The following is a 21,159-nucleotide window of genomic DNA, read 5'->3' as shown; positions in this document are numbered from 1 at the left end:
CTCTCTCTCTCTCTCTCTCTCTCTCTCTCTCTCTCTCTCTCTAGGTGGCTTGGACGTGGGCAGTAACTAAAGATGAAGAGGCGCTGGTGGCGATCTGGCTGTCTGGGCTCTGTGATCGGCCTGTTCATTTTCTTCATCCAAGTTTCGGCTCAAAACACTGAAGGTGAGACACGCTTGCGTTCATATATCACGCAAGTTGCTAACAGAACATCATATTCTCTTTAGCCCTTAATAAGCAAAACAAAACAAACACCTTTTCTCCAGGATCCTGACGTTTATTTTATTCCTCGTGTTGGTGAAATGGGATGTTACGGCCCTGCGTTTGCGCTCCGAGCCAAGTCGGAGAGATAATTGTATCTGTATCTCCGTGTGGCAGCGTTTCACAGATCAGTCCCTGCTTGTTCTCCGCACACCTTCATTACCAGAGGAGCTTCATACAGCCTCTCCAAAACGAGTTTCTGATGATGTATGAATTATAACACCATGTCTTCCAAAGGCAAACTGACAAGCGTAATAAAAATTTTAAAACGTTGCTGGAAATGCCGCAAGGCTGAATTGAAAGAGAGGGAAATAAATTGTCCCTATTGTCTGACTGTTCAGATTAGCTGTTGAGGAGAAAACGTTTGTGGGCGACCATTGTTGACATTTTCAGATGTAGTCGTCTGTTCATGCGGTGTTTATTGTTATGGATTTTTTTGTGTGACTTGAGGAGCACGGTGTGGGTATCTCAGATGTGTCTGCTGGTGAAAGTATGTGGATTTGTCTTTAATGTTTAGGACATTAAAGCAATAGATGTTTAGCGCTGGATTGCTTGTCTTTATTTGATATATTTTTATTTTGAAAACCTGTAGAACAAGAGGCTTACGCTCTTACATCCGAGCATCTTTTCAACTCTTTCTGGCTTTATTCCAAACCCTGTTGAGCTGTCTGCCTAGACATCATTTTTAGGCATCATATAGGACCATTCTCTACTTGAAGGCTGTGTCAAACAGGCAGCTGTAAATAAGATACTTTGTGAATAAATCAATCGCAGAATACATTGAGACTAAATGAAACGTGTCATTTAAGATGGTCAGAGGAGTCAAGGGAAATCTTTTAAATATATGTAAAATAAACATATTACTTATTATATTTTTTATTACTTTAAATTATGGATACAATACAAAACATGAATTATTTCACCCTATATTTATGTTTGTTATTTTTTTGTCATTATAAAATCAATATGAGCCTGAGCACAGTGTCAATGAGAAGGCAGTGAGTAAACCAACTCGGAAGACGGGTTTAAAACGGAAGCTTTTTTGGGCTCCTATTTGATGCTGCTCTTTCTGTTTCTCTTCTTTTTTTCCTGTTTGCCTGTGTCTTACACGTAAGATAGGGTCTATATCAACTGTCTAAAAGTAGTAAATGTGTACCATTAGAAAGTGTGGGACTCCATCTCAAGAGGCGGGTTGGATATCAACTCCACCTGTTTTATGCTGTCAGTGTAATTAAACTCTGTTGGATATCTGCTGTGAGGTGAGCCATCAGAGTCAGCCTGCAGGTGCAGTGTGGGATTGGAGTCAGTCTTCTCTATCTAATTGAGAAGTCGAAGACGTGTCTTCAGTCTCATGTCATCTGAGTAAAGTGCCGGGCTGTTATTTAAAAAATTATAGCTCATCTGCTTTAAAAGCCAGTGAGCTGCATCACGGTCTATAGTCTGCATAAGCATCTGTGTGTGTGTGTGGCACGTTGTGATGCAACGACTAGGTTGCTTTCGTCTGCATTGTGAGCGCCTGTTTTTTTCTCCCTAGAACAGACCATTTGAAGACTGTAGTACCAATACTTTTTTTAAATTATGTAGAAATAATGTAACAAAAATGATACATTTTACCGTTTCCGAAGTCTAGGATTGAGTTCACAGCTGATATTTCTCTTTGTAGATTCGAATTGACATACTCATTTTACTAGGAAATACTACAGAATACTAATAACGTAACAAAAAAAAATCTTTTTTACTGTTTCCGATGTCTTGCATTGAGTTCACAGCTGATTTTTCTCTTTGTAGAATCGTATTGACATACTAATTTTACTAGGAAGTACTACAGAGAATACTAATAACGTAACAAAAAATATAATTTTTTACTGTTTCCGAAGTCTAGCATTGAGTTCACAGCTTATTTTTCTGTTGGTAGCATACTGTCGTATTGGCAAACTAATTTTACGATAGGTAATGCTACAGAATACTCCTGTATACAGTGGTAAATTGAAACTATGCTATAGTGTGTAAGATCTTGGAATTTTACTACAGTACAGTATTTTGTATGTGAGCACCAGCTTGTGGCATAAAGCTTTGACGCTTTCAGGCAGTGCATTATGGGATTGATTTATTCCTGAAGCGCATATGCAATGCTTCCTTAGAATTTAGTCCAAATTAATTCATCCTGTAATGGAAGCAGAAGGCAAAGCTGTGTTAATGTGGTGTCAGTGTACGTGACAATATTTCAGTTCAACAGAAATAAGCTCGTGTTTTGCTGTCAGCTGTCTCTGTTCGACCTCTTCAGCGGCTAGAGGAAAGCTATCTAATAATGTCATATGCCACTAGAAAAACAGAAGGGTGTCTATAAATGCAAATGTAACACGGATGTTGTTCTCATGCAAAACATTCAAGTCAATCATTTGCAGCAGTGTTTGCCTTTTGGAACTTAATAGCTCGATTAGTAAGACTAAAATACCGCTTATGAATATGGCCTAGAATCAGAAATGTGTTTAAAAGCATTGCATTAGATTTCATTAAGGAAACTGCTTAAAGGGATACTTCACCCAAAAATGAAAATTCTGTCATCATTTACTCACCTTCGAGTTAAATAAATGTCTTTGTTCTGATGAACACAGAGAAAGATAATTGGAAGAAATCTTATAACCAGACAGATTTTTCCCCCCATTGACTCCCATAGTAGGAAAAAATACAACGGTAGTCAAAAGTGCCCCAGAACTGTTTGCTGTTCAACATTCTTCAAAATGTCTTCTTTTGTGCTCAACAGAAGAAAAAAAGTGTACTATGTGAGTCAATGGGGGGCGAAATCTGTCTGTTATAAGCATTCTTCCAAATATCTTTCTCTGTGTTCATCAGAATAAAGATTTTTTTACAGATTTGGAACAAATCGAGTGATTACTCAGTCGAAGGCGAGTAAATGATGACAGAATTTTCCTTTTTGGGTGAAGTATCGCTTTAAAGGAATAGTTTACCCCAAAATAAAAATGATCTCTTAATTTACTCACACTCATGCCATCACAGATGTACATGACATTGATCAAATAAATCTTTCATGAGAAAGCAAACATATCACAACTAGTCATGAGATGCTACTGAACTGTAATAATGCGCAGTGAAGAGAGCATCTCCAGCTTGTTGTCAGTAATGGCTTTCTTGTAGTGTTGGGGGTGGAGTTAGTTTGGTCACGTTCAATCGCTCAGTGTCTGTGTGGGGCATATCGCAGGAACAAAACCATACATTGGCTTTCATCACCACGGCGACCGGAGAGCGCTTTTCCAGGTCCAATCTCTCATCATCTGTGCGGAGAGTGTAGCAAATCAATTTTTCTCTCTGTTTGTCTGTTCCTCTCTTTTATGCCTTATGTTATATTGTTGTGGTTTAATATAGTAACACTTGTCTGTTTATCACCTCAGTCTCCTTTATTTCTGTCACTCTGCTGTAGCTGTCTGTCTTTGATCCCTGTCCCATTGCATGCTGGGAGCTGGCGCGGTGTGGCTTTGTGATCTTCAGCTCTCTTCATTTTTACTTGTTGTTTGTTGATCTGTTTATTTTTATTTTGCGGCAGCACTCTTAGTCCTTCACAAAGGTTTTAGAAGTTTTATTTTGTCTCTCAGCTGGTTGATTATTTTCAAACAGATCTCAAGTTTTTATTGGTTGTCCTAAAAAATCGTCCCGTCCCAAACTCAAGCACTGGTTGAGTCAGTATTGTTAGCATTGAACAGATTGCGATCACAGTTCCAGTTTATGAAGGCTACCTTGTCATTATTTGAATGTTTTTGGCTGTCTCAGGTGATGTTTTGTGAGTGTAAGATCGTTTGGGTGTCGTTTCTTGTTGCAGTGGACGTTGTGGCAGCATGAGAACTGTTTTAGTGAAATGCTTCAATATCCTTAAAAGGTTTAAGCCATAAAGATTTCAGAGATGGGCTTTGAGCGGATTAGAGAGAAAGCCATACTGGAGGATGCCAAGAATACCTTTAAAAGAACCAACTGAAGACAAAGTAGAAAAGCGGGAGAAGTAGGTCAACTTTGGGCACCTTTGGTTCTGTGGACTTTCAGAAAATTAAAGAAACATACTTTTCATAGTTTAAAGGGATGGTTCACCCCAAAATTTTAATTCTGTCATTATTTACTCACCCTCCTCTCATTTCGAACCTTTATGGCTTTCTTTCTTCCGCAGAACACAGAATCAGATATTTTGACGAAAACTGGTAACTGAACAGCACCGGCACCCATTCACTTTTATTTCATGGACACAAAACTAGTGCAAGTGAATGGGGGAGGGTTAGCAAGATTTTTCAAAATAACTTCTTTTGTGTTCTGGGTTTGACAGAAAGTCAAACAGGCTTGAAATGAGAGGAGGGTGAGTGAATAATGACAGAATTATAATTTTTTGTGTGAACTACCACTTTAATTTTATTTTTCTAATAACATGTCAAACATACCGTTGATAAAAGTAGGGACTCGGGAGTAGTTATTTCAGATAAAAATGACATGCCACAAATGTAAAATGTAATATTTAAACTGAATATGGCTGACATATACACCTTTCAAATTTACTTGACATTCTGGGTCTCAGAGAATGGTGAAGTATTAACATTGATAAAAACGTCATTTTAAAAGTAGCAAATGATGAAGTGCAAGCAAAAAAGTTTCCAAGAAAAGGCTCCCAAGACTGTCTAAATAATGCCTGTCTAAAACCTTTATATAACAAAAAGAAAAAGGTTGAATCTGTTTTATTAAAAAACAACCCCTGGGATATAACAGGGCCTTGAAGTTGAAGTAATGCCTAAATTAGCATTAACAGTCACAAGGCATGACTGTATCCTTTAGTTTAGCTCTTATTTTATACCAGTAAAACTGATGCTTGCTTTTGTTGCGAGATCCCACTTGAAACATATTTTTCTTTGGTTCGGTGGAAATGTTCTGTGTTGCGCAGCCAAATTGCATATTTGGAGCACAAGGAAAAGGTGGCTTTTATGAATCAATAAGTCTCTCTTTATCTTTCTCTCTTTGCTGTCTCCACACTGTGTTCTGTCTGAATGGTTGGCTTTGTGGAGTGAATTTCGAGAGCAGAGAGCAAATAACATTCGTGTTCATAGTTGTCTATGTGCTCTGCATGTGTCATGTGTTTACTGAATGTACCTGAAATGTCATGGATTTTTAAAAAATTGACTTTTTATCAGGACCGCTTATCCTGATGTGTGATGTAACCGTTGTTTGTTTACCGGTTGTGGTGTTGGAAACATGTTAATCCTCTTTTGGTGTTAGCCTGAGTTGACTTTGTGTGGCCCACATGCATTTATAGATGGCTAATTTTAACCCAGCAAATTAAAGGTAAAGTGTGTTGTTTATTGCCAACTAGGCCAAACACACTCACTCACGCCAATGACATTTTTACACTTAAAAAAGTTGTGTACGTATATTATCTGTTGTTTTATTTTTCTTAACAGGCGTTGAAGTCACATGATCAGACCTGCCACATGATCATTCCCTGACATTTAATAACCGAAAGCTTAAATTGTAAATTTATAAAGTTATAAATACATTAATTTATAAATATTAAATATTACAAATACATTATTATATGTTTGTCATTGTGAATTGGGATAAGGAGATCGTTTCTTATTTTATTTTATTATCTTTATCCAGAAAATTATTATTTTATTTTTTTAAACAGAAAAGATTGCAGCTTTAATGCATATACATAACAAAAAAACAATGTAAAATATTTTTTACTGAATTTATTGAGTAAAAATTCATTACTGAATAATGACTTAATTATTTATTGGTTATTTTGTACATGTACTCATATATTCCAACATGAATTTACAATAAACATAGTTTAGTTAATTAAAGCTGTAAAAATGTTTGATCATCAATAATTAATGATACCTAATCAGTTTGTTCCCATTTTGGGGTTGTCTGTCACCTGTTGAAAAACAGTTATTTTTACTCTTCTGCCTGGAGGCACTAGTTGCGCAAAAATTACACACTTCTTGACAACTTACCAAATTAAAAAACAAATCAATTGAAGGACGTCTGAAACGGAAGGAAAGGCATCAGACAATCAGTGCGCAGCACCGATGAATTCTTTATTCTCTGCTCATTGTCTGTAGTTGTTGTTTTAAAATATTAAAGCATCGGTGTGATTTGAAAGGGTCTAATCAAGATCTCAATGCGTCCGTTTAAACTGTTCTTTGTGTATAATAGGACAGATAATTATTCAGTCTTTGTGAAAAGTGCTGCCAAAGACAAAAATCCCTCTCTCTCCCTGTGCTCCGCATCCTGACGTCTGTCGATGTTTGTGATTTTGGTTGTTTAATGAATGTTGCTTTGCTTTAGGGCAGACACTCTTTGATAAGCGTGCTAGATTATATGCTCAAAGGATGCTTGCAGAAATATTCAAATCAGCTTTTGAATAAAATTCTTGTTAAAGGAATAGTTCACCCCCATAAATATCTGTCGTTCGTTCTTTCTTTCATGTAACATATTAAGCAGAACATCTCGGCTAAAATTTCGGTCTGTCATTAAACATTTCCTCTTGAAAATCTTTTGTGTTAATCATTTGGGATTAAATTAACAAGAGTGATTTTTTTTGTGAACTATGTCTTTAAGACCAGAGAGGCAGTGTTGTCTTCTTTTGCCTTGATTCATTTATTCATGTATGTGAGACAGGGACAACACTTGCAAAGCCACCTGCCATCTGTACTGCCTACATTCTCCCGGTGGTCTTCTGGGAACATGAGGTGAACAGTTTTTGTGCACTTCTGTAACCGTACATGCTGTTCAGATGCAATGCTGAAACGACCATGTCCACACAACGCGGTGAGAACCGATACTCAGGTCTTTATCCAGGAGAAGATTTGGGCACTCTAGATTTTGACACAGAGCTCTAGGGAGATGCCACAGATGACCGAACCAGATGGAGATGTTTTCTCAGACAGAGAGAGAGGAGAAGCTCAGCCACCAGCAAAAGGCACACAGATGGACTTTGGAAGAACCCATTGCTCTTGTGTTGACATTGTGAACCTAAAAGGACCGTTGCTTAGTTGAGGAATATTTGGCTGTGGACTAAGTTGAGCATTTTAGACTCAATAGAGGTCATGAATTGAGGTCATTTCAGATTATCTTCCAAAAATGACGGACTTTCTTCTGTGGAACACAAAAGAAGAGATTTCGAGAAATGTGGTTTTGCGTCCAAACAAAGGAAGTCAAGTCCAATGTGTTTTGATGAACAGAATTATTTTCTTTCATGTTTTGCAGAAGAAAGAAAGTCCGGATTGAAATCAGGAGGATAGCAGGATATCGAAATCTCAGTTAGTTCTGGATGTCATTGGACAATGGCAATGGTCATTGGTCATTACACACAATGGTCATTGGATGTCTAAACAAAACAAAGATAAAGCCGCTGAAAAATTTAAGAGACCACTCCAAAATTATTTTCAATTTTCTGGATTTTCTATTTATTGGACATAAAATTATTAGATTTGTTTCATTCTGTGAATAGGTGACAATTTTTTCCCCCAAATTTCATATAAGAATATATTTTTTCTTATAAAATTAAAACGGGAAATTCAATAGACACTGGATTGGAATCACCACAATGGAGAAATGCTGGTTTCTTAATTTTGTCTGTGGGTGTATGTTTAAGAGATCTAGTTTATTTTGTGACATACTTCATGCATGTGCGAGAGTCACAGAGACAGAAAGAGAGAGAGAGAGAGAGGGAGAGAGAGAGAGAGAGAAACAGAAAGACCAAAAGACAGAAAAAAAGACATTGTCACTCTTACATATACAGACAGAGCAAGACAGATAGACAACAAAAAGGAAAAGGCATTCAAAGGCATTTCAACAAAAGCGATGCTGTTTTTGCCCTGAAAACACTAGAGCAAAATGCCACTTTGATTCTGAGGTTCAAATACAGATGGTGAGTTTTATTAGTATCGTGCTCTTAGACTAAAGCTTTTGCTCTGTTTGACGTCACACTTTACTTTGGTTGGTTGGTGGGAAAGCAGGTTTTCAGACTTGTTTGTAACCAGTTTGAAAACAGACTGCAGTTTTTTATGCAAAAGCTAAATTTCACATTTTTTGTAGCTGCTTATAATATAGTAAATATACTTAAATAGTTTGGCCACTTAAGGACAGAAATCCCAGACATGCTGTTAAAGCAGGCAGGAGTTTATCAGGTTCAAAGTTAGTTTCTGACTGGGTGCGACTGTCACAAAGATGAAATCCAAGTGAGCTGCTTTTTACATTCACAAAGCACCAAACGCACTGTAAAAAACAGTAAAAGTAGCAGAGCACAGATGGGAGAAAGCCATTATAAAATAAAATGATATTTCTGATATGACACTTTAGGTTATTATTCGCGATGAATATGCAGGCACATAATAAACACAGTAAATCTTGAACATGAAACTTACAGACATTACATTATTCTCACACAAAAAAAAAATGTTATAATTTGGTTTTAAAGCTAATTTTTAAAACCGTTTATTTTATTTTATTCAAATTGTACTTGTGTAGATAGTCATAGCATTTGTACTTTGGAAAAACCAAATGGAGGAAAAATGTGCTCAATTGTTTAAAAGATAATGTCACTTGGGAAAAAATAATGGTTCCCAAAAAACATTTATTTCATTTCCCTTACAAATTGCATTAAAGTACAAATTTGTCTCTTGTTATATTGGCAGGGTTTTGTACATGAATGGTTTTTATGTCCCGTACAGCCATTTTTGCGGTGTACACTATGCATTTATTCAGATAACAGATTCATTTTTATTGTAGCAGCAATTATTGTGTTTTTATGCTCCTCTTGACCAGGCAAACAATAACTGTGGTACACTAAAGAATGCATCCTAATTTCCTTTCATTGCTGTATTGCTGTAGTATTCTTTATTTTTATGACTGTACTGTAGATGTGGATTGTTTTTGCTTACGGTGTTTAGCAGTTTCTTCATGCTGTACTTGTGTGTACACAGCGTTAAAAACTCAACTGTCACATTTTGCAGCTTTATTGTGGCACTATTCTAATCACCCAGAGGAACATTTGAGGTCGTGCTGAGAATCTGCAGGATTGTCTGATCAGCGGTGGGAGATGGGAGGTCTAAAATCTTCTGCTCTGCTGTTTAAAAGCCCTTTTCTCTTTGTGTAAATGAAGACTGAAGGGATGTAACCGCAGTGGAGCTCTCTAGTTCTCTGGCTGTCTGTGTTAACTCTCAGCTATCAAGTGAATGAGACTCTTGTCTCCAAACCTTCTCATGTGCCTCCAGCTTTTGTTATTGACTTGATACGTTTGGACATTTCAAATTATCTCTATAGGGCGATTAGGGCTTTTGCAGGGCTGTACAGTGTACATGTTAGGGCTATGTATCGGCAAGTGCCTCCCGATACGATACATATCACGATAGATGGGTCACGATACAATATATTGCTCTGTTATTAGATACGATACACATTTGCGATATATTGCAATACTTTAAATAAAAAATGTAAAAAGTAGAGCTAAAAATACAACATGCATCGGGGGTTTTCTGTAAGGATAAGTGTAAAAACATCCCTTACCTCTGCAGAGTGGCCATGATGTGCGATGCATGGACCTTTAGATCAGAGGTTTGGGTTCTCAAACTGTGGATTGCGCCCCTCAAGTGGGTAGCAAAGGGGAATAAGGTGGCTCACGCAAGTCACTTGGCTGTTGTGGTGCATTACAGTTAAAACAATGAACAAGGGCAGTATAAAACCCCTGGTTCATCCGTGCTGTAAATGTGCTGGTGTCACATCTGTGAAAGCACAATAAATGTCATTGTTACTTTTCTTAATAAACTTTTTGTCTAATGCGCTGCAGTAGCCAAGTGACTTGTGTCATGACTTGCGAAGCCTACAAACAGCATTATTTTATATAACTCATTACTCCATGACTTATTCTGAAAACCAAAGCACACCCACACATCAGCTCTGAGAGCTTGAAGCGTTCTTATATTTTTCACCATGCTCGCTTCCACTTACTTTTGGCCGTATGTATATGACATGATTTAAAAAAGAATTATCGATAGTAGAGGTATCACTATCGATACACTATTGAAAAAAAAAAAATTGCAATTTTTTTGCACAGCCCTAGTACATACGTATATGTTGCACATGCTACGAAAAAAATCAGTCTGTGCTACGAATCATTTGAATAGTGTAGCACGAGTGCGATATAGTTTTGCAGGTGCATTTGACAGAACCGCTTGTCTGTGTGAAGTGCGTTTGTCATTGTGCTTGTTCGTGTGTGAGGTTACTGTAACTAATGGCGTACCACTTTTATTTTCGTTTTGCGATTAAAACTTGTTTTCCGGCTGCATCGAGTCCATTGATCTAGAGCCCTATGATCTGCGAGATGTGGGAAAACATGGAAAGAATCACACATTTATTTGAATATGTCCTCTGCTTGTTCTGCGTGTCTATGAGTGAATTAGTTGCACTCTTTAACATGTTACAAGCGTGACACTCGTGGATTTGTCTGTACCTTTCTACTATACAAGGACGTGAACACACAAACTTCACCCAAAGAGTTGTTCTAAGTTTATTTTACGACCATTTCACTGTTTGTGTGAAGCTACTGTCAAACACGCTGAAACTCAAGCGTCTTCGCAACCACCTGCCAAAATAAAAGCCCGCTTAATGTGAACCAGATGATAAAATAATTAACTTGTAGTAAATTTATAAACTGTAGTAAGCACTATTGTGTACTTTAATATTTACTATAGTAATGTTCAAATATACTATAGTGCACAAGAATTCTATTGCAGTCTACTGTAGTAAATACTATAGTATACAGTATTTTTATGGACAAATGTATTTACTACTGTATAGTAGAGCATTGGAAATACCAAAGTCAGAAAAATTAAAAAGGAAAAAACGAATTTGGAAAAAACAAAAATTATATGACCCTAATTTATCCATTTTGTATAATGTTCATGTCCTTTTTCAGTTACCTGTCTATTTATGTGATGCACCTGTGTGTGATCTGCACTTGTGTTTTTTAAAAGATGATAACAGACGTATACTTGTGCTACAACCTGTTTGGCCTGTGCTACAAAACTTTAAAACTCTGTTAATATGTGATGTGAAAATGTAGACACGCAAAAGGTGGATTCGATCTTTCTCACTACACCATAGAAGCTGTTGGTGCATCAGTGTCATTTTTACACTTTAAAATACACATGCTGCGGACGCCCATGCAAAAGATATACAGCAAACTAAAATATTTTGATTATCTTTAATGAGCATCATTATGCACACTTTGTTTCCACAGTTTTGTCTGAATGCTATAGGGTGTGGCAACTGCCATACGCAAATGCCGCCCCTGAATGCATGCATCTTAAATTGAAATAGTATTTTGTGTCAACCCTGTTACCCTCAGAATGTGTTGTGGCTGAGTGTTAGGAAATAAAGCAACTCTTCATCTTTCTCTCTTTTACCCTCTATCTCCACTCCTCTCACATCCTGTTCATCCCCCCTTAACTTCTTTAAATAGACTTTTCACTTTGCTTTAATGCAGCTGATGGTTGAGGATTAGTTTGAGGCAGCCGAGTCTGATTCAGAGCTGTGAATTTGACTTCTGTTGTTTCTTGCTTTCTGATTGATCATTCTGTGTTAACTCCAGACCTCAACCTAGCTTTAGCTTTTAGCTTTTTAGGATTTGCTCTGGCCTCTTAGATAAGTGGATCAAGCCTTAAGCTTCTTTGCAGTGTGTGTGTGTCTAAACACTCAGCGGTTTGTCACCAAATTCTGCAACCCAAATCTGTTAATAGAATGAATAGAGTTAAATGTGCATACAGCTGGAATGGAATGATGCGAATCGCATTTTAGTGAATGCGAGTGTGTGTGTCTACAAAAGTAATTCAATGTTCTGTGTGTTTTCGTGAATCAAATGGGAAATTACCCCTAAAACAAAACAAGAAATGATTTCTAAAAATGAACCCAAATATGCTTAATATTTACAAAATAATGTCACAATGCAAAATATTACTAGAGGTCTTTTTAACACTTTAGCTTTTGAAATATGACCTGTTCTTACCACAAGAAGAACATGTGTAGATATGCTTTCATCTGCAGTTCTTTGTGTGTGTGGACATGTTTTTATATCCCGGTGAGGACCTAAACCTGAATGCACACCAACACATGGGGACTCGTGTCACCGTGGGGACCAAAATTGAAATCCCCATGGGCAAAAAAGCTTATAAATTGTACAGAACAATATTTTTTTTAAATCTAAAAATGCTAAAAGTTTTCTATGATCTTTAGGTTTAGGGGTAGGGTATAAAATATGCAGTTTGTACAGTATAAAAATCATTATGCCTATGGACTGTCCCCATGGAGATAGTAAACCAGACATGTGTGTGTGTGTGTGTGTGCGTGCATGTTTTCATGTTTGTATATCCCGGTGGGGACCTAAACCTGAATGCACACCAACACATGGGGACTCGTGTCACCGTGGGGACCAAAATTGAGGTCCCCATGGGCAAAAAAGCTAATAAATTGTACAGAACAATATTTTTTAAAAATCTAAAAATGCAAAAAGTGTTCTATGATCTTTAGGTTTAGGGATAGGGTTAGGGATAGGGGATAGAATATACAGTTTGTACAGTATAAAAAACATTACGCCTATGGACTGTCCCCACGGGGATAGTCAACCAGACATGTGTGTGCGTGTGTGTGTGCGTGTGAGAAAGAAGACAGATAAGAGACAGACAGAGTTTGTGAAGGCCATCTTGGTGCTCAGGGTGTCACTCTCGACTCACAGCGGGGTCTGTTGTCTCAGCGCCACGTGATGTTTCCTGTCCTCTTTTTAATTAAAGTCTCTCTCGACATTTGACATCGCATAAACTCCTCTTCAATAAACCTCAGCTCTGTCCTGAGACTCTTGAAGGCGGTGCGGCAGAGACGGTATTCTCCTTTAAGAGGGTAACTAGGAGCATTTAGGTACATAAAGCTACTCGAGTAAACAGAGTTTACAGCTGCGGGGCGGGTAGTGTTCTAGTTGTTCAGTTGAGTTTGTGTCTATCAAACCACAACCTCTTATTTGCTCAGTATATAGAGACACGTGTTGTATTTGAAGCTAAAGTGGGCAGCATTTTGAGGTGCTTGAATAGATCCTGCAGAGCTCTACCGATTGATTTTTAGTGAAGAGTGAAATGAGAAGCAGATGAAGCTGGAATGATCAGGTCTTTGAGCAGGTTCTTCGTTTATGTCACATCAAAAGCTCAAATTGACCACCTCTTCAATCTCGTGTGTAATGCCACACATCTAACAGGAAAACGTAACTAATTCACATGGTGATGATTTTTTATGAATTAGTGTGAATTGCACAGAAACGTACGATCATTAGAAAAAAGCAAGCTTCGAGGACTTTTATCGTGGCGAAAGCCACCCTGATCTCACTGGAATTCGTAACAATTTTACGAAGTGGTTAATTCGCACGTTGTGAATTGTACACAAAATGTGCGATTACTAGAAAAAAAGCACTATTGAAGCCCCGCCCCTAAACCTAACGTCACTGGCAGATTAGTCAAAATTAGCCACCTCATGAAGTACTTACGTTTTTGCCGTGAGTTTGTTTTGCGAAAGCAGGTCGTAAGAAATTGTACAATGTTATCTGTGCGTTTTAGTCTGATCTGCTTTCGACACGAAACGAAGTGTTTTCTAATTATCGTTTGTTTTTGTACAATTCATATGAATTAGACGCCTCGCATTGTAATGATTCAGTCTATCTGAGTGTACACAGTAAACAGTTATAAACAGTATAGTTTTAGTTGGCAGATATGTTTTCTTAAAAGATTCAAACAACATCGAAAGAAAATGTATGTAAACACGGTTTTAACACGTAGTGCAGTGAAACACTTTGTGGCTGTAATGCGTTATCTTTATACGTTCTATATCTTCTGCTTTTTTCCTCACTTTGACTAAATTTTCAGTATCTACAAATGCTTTTTTAAAAGTCACTGAATCGAAGCTAAACAAACATGCAGCGAGTCAAATTGAACAAATATTACATTTGAATCGATTTGCTGTCAGCTCAAAGGTTCTCTTCTCTAGTTGATCAGGATAAAAGCCTACGATGATCAATATTTAATGGGAAGAAAATCTCTCGCTTCTCACCTGCCAACTGGTGCTTAGTTGCGTAACGCGAGTTATACGGCGACATATGGTAAAGGTGGCAACCTTATCTTCTGTGTGTGTGTGTGTATTGGGCATCTCATGCCCTTATGACTCACGAGTGTGTAAGGTGATTCGCTTCAGACACTTAATGCTAATTGATGTGTGGGTGAGATGGTTGTGTGTGTTTTTGTGTCTGCTGTGCTGGGTCTTAGAAGATGAATGCTTTTGTAGCAGGGTTGAACAAAATCTAGAAATTAGAAATCAGCTCCCTTTTGGTCCATAAGGTGGAATTTAAATGAAATTAGCCACGCCCCACAAGATGTTGAATTGGGTTTTGAATTGGAATGACGGGACAAGGAATTCGTTGAATTTTTATTTCAAAGAAGTTCAACAGTCATACAGCACAATAGAAATAAAACTAGAATGCATATGTCCTGAGGTTACAGTATATGTATATGCTTTTCCAACTTCTTAAACCATTTCACTAAACTAATTTCAATTTTAGTTCCTCTGTGTTTCTCCTTCTGGCGCTCTATCTTCTCATATGTATCTTTCTCTCCTCTTTTTTTCTTCTCTCTGCTGCTGGCACTAATGCCCCTCAGACTGGCACTATGAGGGTAAGACGCTTTCTTTCCTGAATCACATTATGAAGCCGATTAGACTGTCATCCCTGTTTTTCCTTTATTTACTCACTCACTCACTCACTCACTCACTCACTCACTCACTCACTCACTCACTCACTCACTCACTCACTCACTCACTCACTCACTCACTCACTCACTCACTCACTCACTCACTCACTCACTCACTCACTCACTCACTCACTCACTCACTCACTCACTCACCCAGTAAAAAATCGAAATCACACTCCCTACTACACAACCATAAATCACGAGTCGATGTGAAAGAAGTTCTGTGTTGAACGCACGCACTGTAAATGCACATATATTTGAGTTTTACTGTTTTTATCTTTTTTTCTCTGACAGAATGTAAGTTATCTCGGTCGGGTCCGCCTGCTACTATCGTCACCATTGATGAGGAGAGTCCGAACGGTAAGTCTTAAAATCTGCTTCATTGATCTAACACGGTTATTTGTTTTTTTTGTGGTCTAATTCTGAAATTCCCAAAAACCCCAGACATTAATGATTGAACCGCAGTAAGCAACCGCCTAGAAAGCACTCAGCAATGCCCGAGCAAACACCCAGAGCACCTTAGCAACTGCATAGCGATGCCCTGGCAACCATCCATCCACAACACCTTAGTTGGCGAGTGGGCTTGAAATCTACCAGTAGGGATCTAGGCGTGCAAACCGGCCAAACCTTGGTTCAAGTGATGAAAAGGCTGGTGGCTTTTGGAAATAATTGATCAAATGTAAATCATTTAGAACAGAAATGATAAATTATTAGCTTAAAGTTGCTTCAACAGTTGTTTTAGACTTTTCAGATCTCATACGGTTGTCAGTAGCTTGAGAGACGGCACCTGTTGCCTTCCAGGCTGGAAACCTGTGTGTGTGAGCTCTCTATGGAACCACAGATGGTGTTTTTGTGGTGGCGGCACGCTGGGGCCGATTATCACTTACAGTATCTCTGTGCAGACGTTGCTACACTGCGTCATGCACTGATAAAGAAGCCACTTGCTGCTGTAGCGCGCAGCCGAGCATTTGACAACACTGTCTGTTTGTTTATGTGACAGGTGTTGGCGACTGCTCACGGTCTTTTCTCTGCTACCTTATTATAGTGTTTTACATCTCACCTGTCGATTATTCTCTTTACTGCTTACTCTGCGGGTCAGACATTTTGTTCGGCATCTGTGGCTGGCACAGGTACATGCGTTGAGACCGAGGCCTGCTGGGATATGTAGTAGTAATAGGAAGTGGTTTAATGCATAGTTTGTGCTGGCTTGTGTTTGTTTAAATAATTAGTTTGTTTTCAAGTTTTTCGCTCTAGCAGTTTGCAAGACAAAACAGCCACAGGCATTATCAAACTCACTAAGATAAAACAAGAATAATTCTTTGTGTACTTGAGACAGCGGTACAAAAACAGTTTAGAATTCTCATTTAGGGCATATTTCAACCGAGGTAAAGACCAAATTTTAAAAGATGAAACAAATTCAAATGGATTTTTATCATCCTTGTGACTTCACAATCACAATGTAGGTGGGCCCAGAGAAAATCAGGGCATAAGCCTGTGTACCATTATAAACAGCGCTAAGAACATAACGATAAGAACAGCTTTAGCATGATGACCACACATCTGACAGACGCAACACAACACCATCACCAAATCAGCAGGACAGTAGTGGATAGTATGTTGAAAACTATGCTTGGTCATGGCTGAGCTGCCACATGCACCACATTAAATAAACTACTGACTATATGCAACCACGTATAGTAGGAAAATGTACATGAAACTGATGACATTGAGAGACATGCTAGTTAGCTGACAGCCTCCGATAAAACAAGGTCCAAGTAAAAAGTAAATAATAAGTCCAACACATGAAGGGAACACAGGAACAAGGTAATCCAAGGGTTAATCCACAGGCAAGACGAATGGTAAAGTAAACACATTGACTGGGATACAGGAAGGAATGAACCGACATGCGGCAATGAATACACAGGGTTTTTAAAGGGGAACACTAACAAGGGATGATGACGCAGGGAGGGTGACGGGCAGGTGACAAGACTCAAACAATAATGGGAAATGGTGGGAAGATAATGGGACAGGTGAGAGGGATGAACCACTAATGGGAAGTAGATGGAGAAACAAGGGGGCGGGGCTCGAAGACGCGACACCGGAGAGAAAGCATGGCATTACAAAACCAAAACAATGCCATGCCCTTTTCTCTACATAAAACACTTGGATCTGACATGATCCTGCCACAAGACTTGAAAACCAAGACAAGGAGAGGCAGGATCATGACAAAAACAGCAGCAGGTACGTAAGGGATAATGTAATGCAACCGGACGACGTGAAGTGTAATGCAACACGACGCGAAGCGGAGGGTCTTCTTGTCTCACACTGGGGTTTATTCCGCTGTCCGTCACTTTTATTCACTGATCCGATATAGGGATACATATCCAATTGTTTACTTTCACTTAAGACAAAACAGACTGTTTTCATGTGTTTTTCAGATAACCTTGTATTTCACAGTAACTTACGCCAGAAAAGACGCGATCGAGAACTTGCTTGTAGTCTACATGTGTGCGCACTTCGAGTGAGAAATCGATATAAAGTTTAAATGGGCAAGCTTTTAAAAAAGCATAAAAATAATAATCTTTCGTGATGACAAACAACGCCAATGACTGTAAAAGATATGCGGGGACATGCGTCGGGCTGCATGTTAAGACAGGTGCGCACAGCCAAGACTCAAATAGACTGCTACGTATATGCTTTCGAAACACTCGAAGTTGGAGACACGTTACAGTTACAGACTCCTACTAAAGCAGTAAATGCACACAATGAATATAAACACATGTGGACACAGGTTGCATGTTGGCATAACCAATAGGATTAAAAAGACATTGTAAAAAAATCACCAGCCTTAAAAAACATATGGTAATATTTTTGTATTGTGCCAAGATATACTGTATGCTGAATATAAAGGAGATAACATGTTTCCTTTAGACAGATTGTTTGACCGGTCATTCATGCAACCCACGACTGGCAGATTCTGTAAATACTGAAAACACTGCATTTGTGTTGTTTCCTGATTTGGCCTCAGTTGCTTCATTTCTAAAGAAACCTAGCCATGATAAAGAGACTTTGGATGAAAAAGAGGAAGAGATATACATACAGGAATCGCTTGTTGGAAAGAGTCAGTAGGAGATTAGACACTTGACATTATAGACCAATTCGAATGCATGAGGGTCTCTGAAGTCTCCGTTCTGCTGTATATAAGACCCACTTAAATAGATCCCATATCAGAGAAGATTGCATTCATTAAAGGGTTCTGTATGTTTGGACTGATATCAGAGCACAATTACTGTGGTAAAACGTTTGGTGAGAGCTTCTGGGTATACTTTGATCCCGGCATCATAGATGTTAAATCTGGTCATCAAAAGTGACCCACTTTTAATATTTTTCTGAAATATTAGTGGCTGTCTGACCTCAGGGTTCTCCAGGGCAGAGATTTGAGTTCAGGCCCAGTTCTTTGAAAATATCAAATGTTGAAGTTTACAGCAGGGTTTGACTTGGTTATCAGTGCAGATATGTAGAAATACTGGCAAGACACTGGCAAGATATGCTTCTATTGCTTCTATTGTTTACCTGCTTTGTAAGTCACTTTGGATAAAAGCGTCTGCTAAATGACTAAATTTAAATGTAAGATACTGGCTAGTTAGCAAGACATTTACATTTTCTTTGATAAATGTACAAATCTAGTCAAATCTAGTGGAAGAAGAAACATCAAATAATTGTCAATTTGCTTATTTCCTTTCTAATTTTGAATTATTGTTATATTTTGTAATGCTTGAAGTTTTGTCATATCCCTTTTAAAAAGCCTCTTCTTAAAGACATCATTCAAGAAGTGAGGGAAAAAACAGCACTAATGTTAGTGAGTATTAGTAAATGATTTTATGAATGGTGTTGTGATGTTAGTTGGTTTGTCTCACTAAAATAAATGTATTAAATTGGTTTTATAATGTAAAAATGAACTTTAAATTGAAACCTTCATGAAAGTCAAACCCTCAGTCCTTCCATGGCTTCAGCTTTTGTTCATACCGTTGCTTTCCATTCTTTTAGGCATCCTGCCATTTGCCACTGCGTAAAAATAATTGACTCAAGTTTGACTCGAATATATATCTAAAATTCTACTTTTAAAAGTGACTATAAAAAGACTGCATAAGAGGAATGACCTAATTAAACTTTGATGCAAAAAACTTCATTATTGATCAGGTGGTTGATGACATCATGCTATTTGTGGTCATCCTGTGTGGAGGTGACGGTCAGGGTGCCATGATTCATTTTCAGCAGGATCTTAAGCTCCATGAGGCATGTAGATGCAGTGACCTTCTCACCTGTACAAAATACTCACTGAAGCTGAGAGGAAGCTCAGGGGGAACCCAACTGTGATGATGAAGAAAGAAATCATGCTTTTTGTGCAGATGCTCTGTAAACGTGGACTAGGGTAAAGTTGGACATGTTCGGTTCTTTGAGCAGTCTTTAAAAAGAACATTTTATGCCTGGGTTTTCATAAGTGCTTTGATACTGTAGTTTTACACAAGAGGGTTCTGCGGTAATCGAACATGCTCTTTTGAAGGGATAGTTCACCCAAAAATGAAAATTCTGTCCTCATGTACTGTTGAACACAAAGAAAGAAATTTGGAAGAATGTTAGCAATTTTCAGTTCTGTAACATCACCCACTACCATAGTAGAAAAACAATATTGTATATTTTTTGTTCTGTCAAACACAAAATGAGATATTTTGAAGAATGTAGGAAAACAAACAGTTTTGGTGCACCTTTGACATTTAATTGTTCCTACTATGGTAGTCAATGATGTTCCATAACTGAAAATTGCTGACATTCTTCCAAATATCTTTCTATATCTTTTAATTTATACAGGTATGAAATAACACAAGGGTGAGTAAAGGGATCACCCAAAAATGAAAATTCTGTCATCATTTAATGTTACCACTTTGTTCACATAACATCAATACTGAACTTCCCTGGCTATGTTGCAACTGCTTAAAGGTGAAATGTGAAGCTTTTGTGCAGATCGCAAAAGCTAGTTTGGCCTCAGGCTACATTTACATTCATGCATTTGGCAGACACTTTTATCCAAAGCGATTTAAATTGCATTCAAGGTACATTTTATCAGTATGTGTGTGCACTGCTGGCGTAATGCTTTAACACTCGAGCTAGATAAAATTCACACAATTCATTGAGCCAGTGTTTCATTTGACCGATTCTGTCTGCTCATGTTGCAGTTGTATTTGTTGCCACAAGTGGTGCAAAAATGACACGCATCACAGGGCACAAATTTGCCAGCGTTTTAACACATCTTGTTCAAATCTAGAAATGCTTTTAAATTTACAGCAAAGGCGTAATGTGTGAAGTCTGTGTTCTATTTGGTTTCAGTGAGATCTTGCTAAGGTCTCTTGGTCCTCTGGGAACTCTTATTGCGTGGTTGCGTCAATAAGTAAAATAATATTTTTTGTAGATGTATTAAAGTCCCAGTGAAATAAAAAAAAATTCATGAAATATTGCAGCGTTTATTGTAAATAGTTGATCAATTTGGGTCATTCTCTTTTTAAAATGTGTCTGCCCTCATAATCTTTAATTAAAATCTGAAAATGCACTTCCTTCCTATAATGACTATCCATCTTAAATGACGTGTGTTAGATGGCTTGGACAGAGCATCCGTTAACTCCTCCCCTTCAACTGTCAGTCTGCTGCCAGTTCCATTTCAAAATGCAACGGCTATTTTATACATCCAATCAAATCGCAGAGAAATTTGATCTCATTAGATATCCCATTTCACCCGGAAATGCGTCAAAATACGGAAGTAAAAACTATCGCAACTTCCGGTTCACGGGGACTTTAAACTCTTCTAGACTATTATTAACATATTATTAACATAATTATTGTTGTTCTCGTTATTCATTAATTTATGGAATAAATCATTACATATTTAAAATTTAGGGAAAATGTCCTTTAAAAAATGTAAACTCCAAAATAAAACCATGTGCTGCTGAAGTTTATACGGTTCATGCATTTTTTTTATACACATTTGAATTAAAAATGTACACGCGACACGCACGT

At 37.9% G+C, this 21,159-nt stretch overlaps 1 protein-coding gene across 1 annotated transcript in view; it reads left to right on the top strand.

Moving 5' to 3' along the window:
* LOC130559124 (protocadherin-15-like) overlaps positions 1-21,159 on the top strand; it is a 164,133-nt gene that overhangs the window by 19,334 nt on the left and 123,640 nt on the right. Inside the window, exons 2-4 of the mRNA XM_057342027.1 lie at positions 45-163; positions 15,001-15,015; positions 15,385-15,450. Coding sequence (XP_057198010.1) covers positions 73-163; positions 15,001-15,015; positions 15,385-15,450 — 172 coding nt within the window. The 5' untranslated portion in view covers positions 45-72. The remainder of the gene's footprint in view (positions 1-44; positions 164-15,000; positions 15,016-15,384; positions 15,451-21,159) is intronic.

This window comes from Triplophysa rosa, linkage group LG9 (assembly GCF_024868665.1).
Source record: "Triplophysa rosa linkage group LG9, Trosa_1v2, whole genome shotgun sequence".
NCBI lineage: Eukaryota > Metazoa > Chordata > Actinopteri > Cypriniformes > Nemacheilidae > Triplophysa > Triplophysa rosa.
The sequence above is the reverse complement of the archived record's forward strand: the minus strand, read 5'-3'. Positions and strand labels throughout refer to the sequence as shown.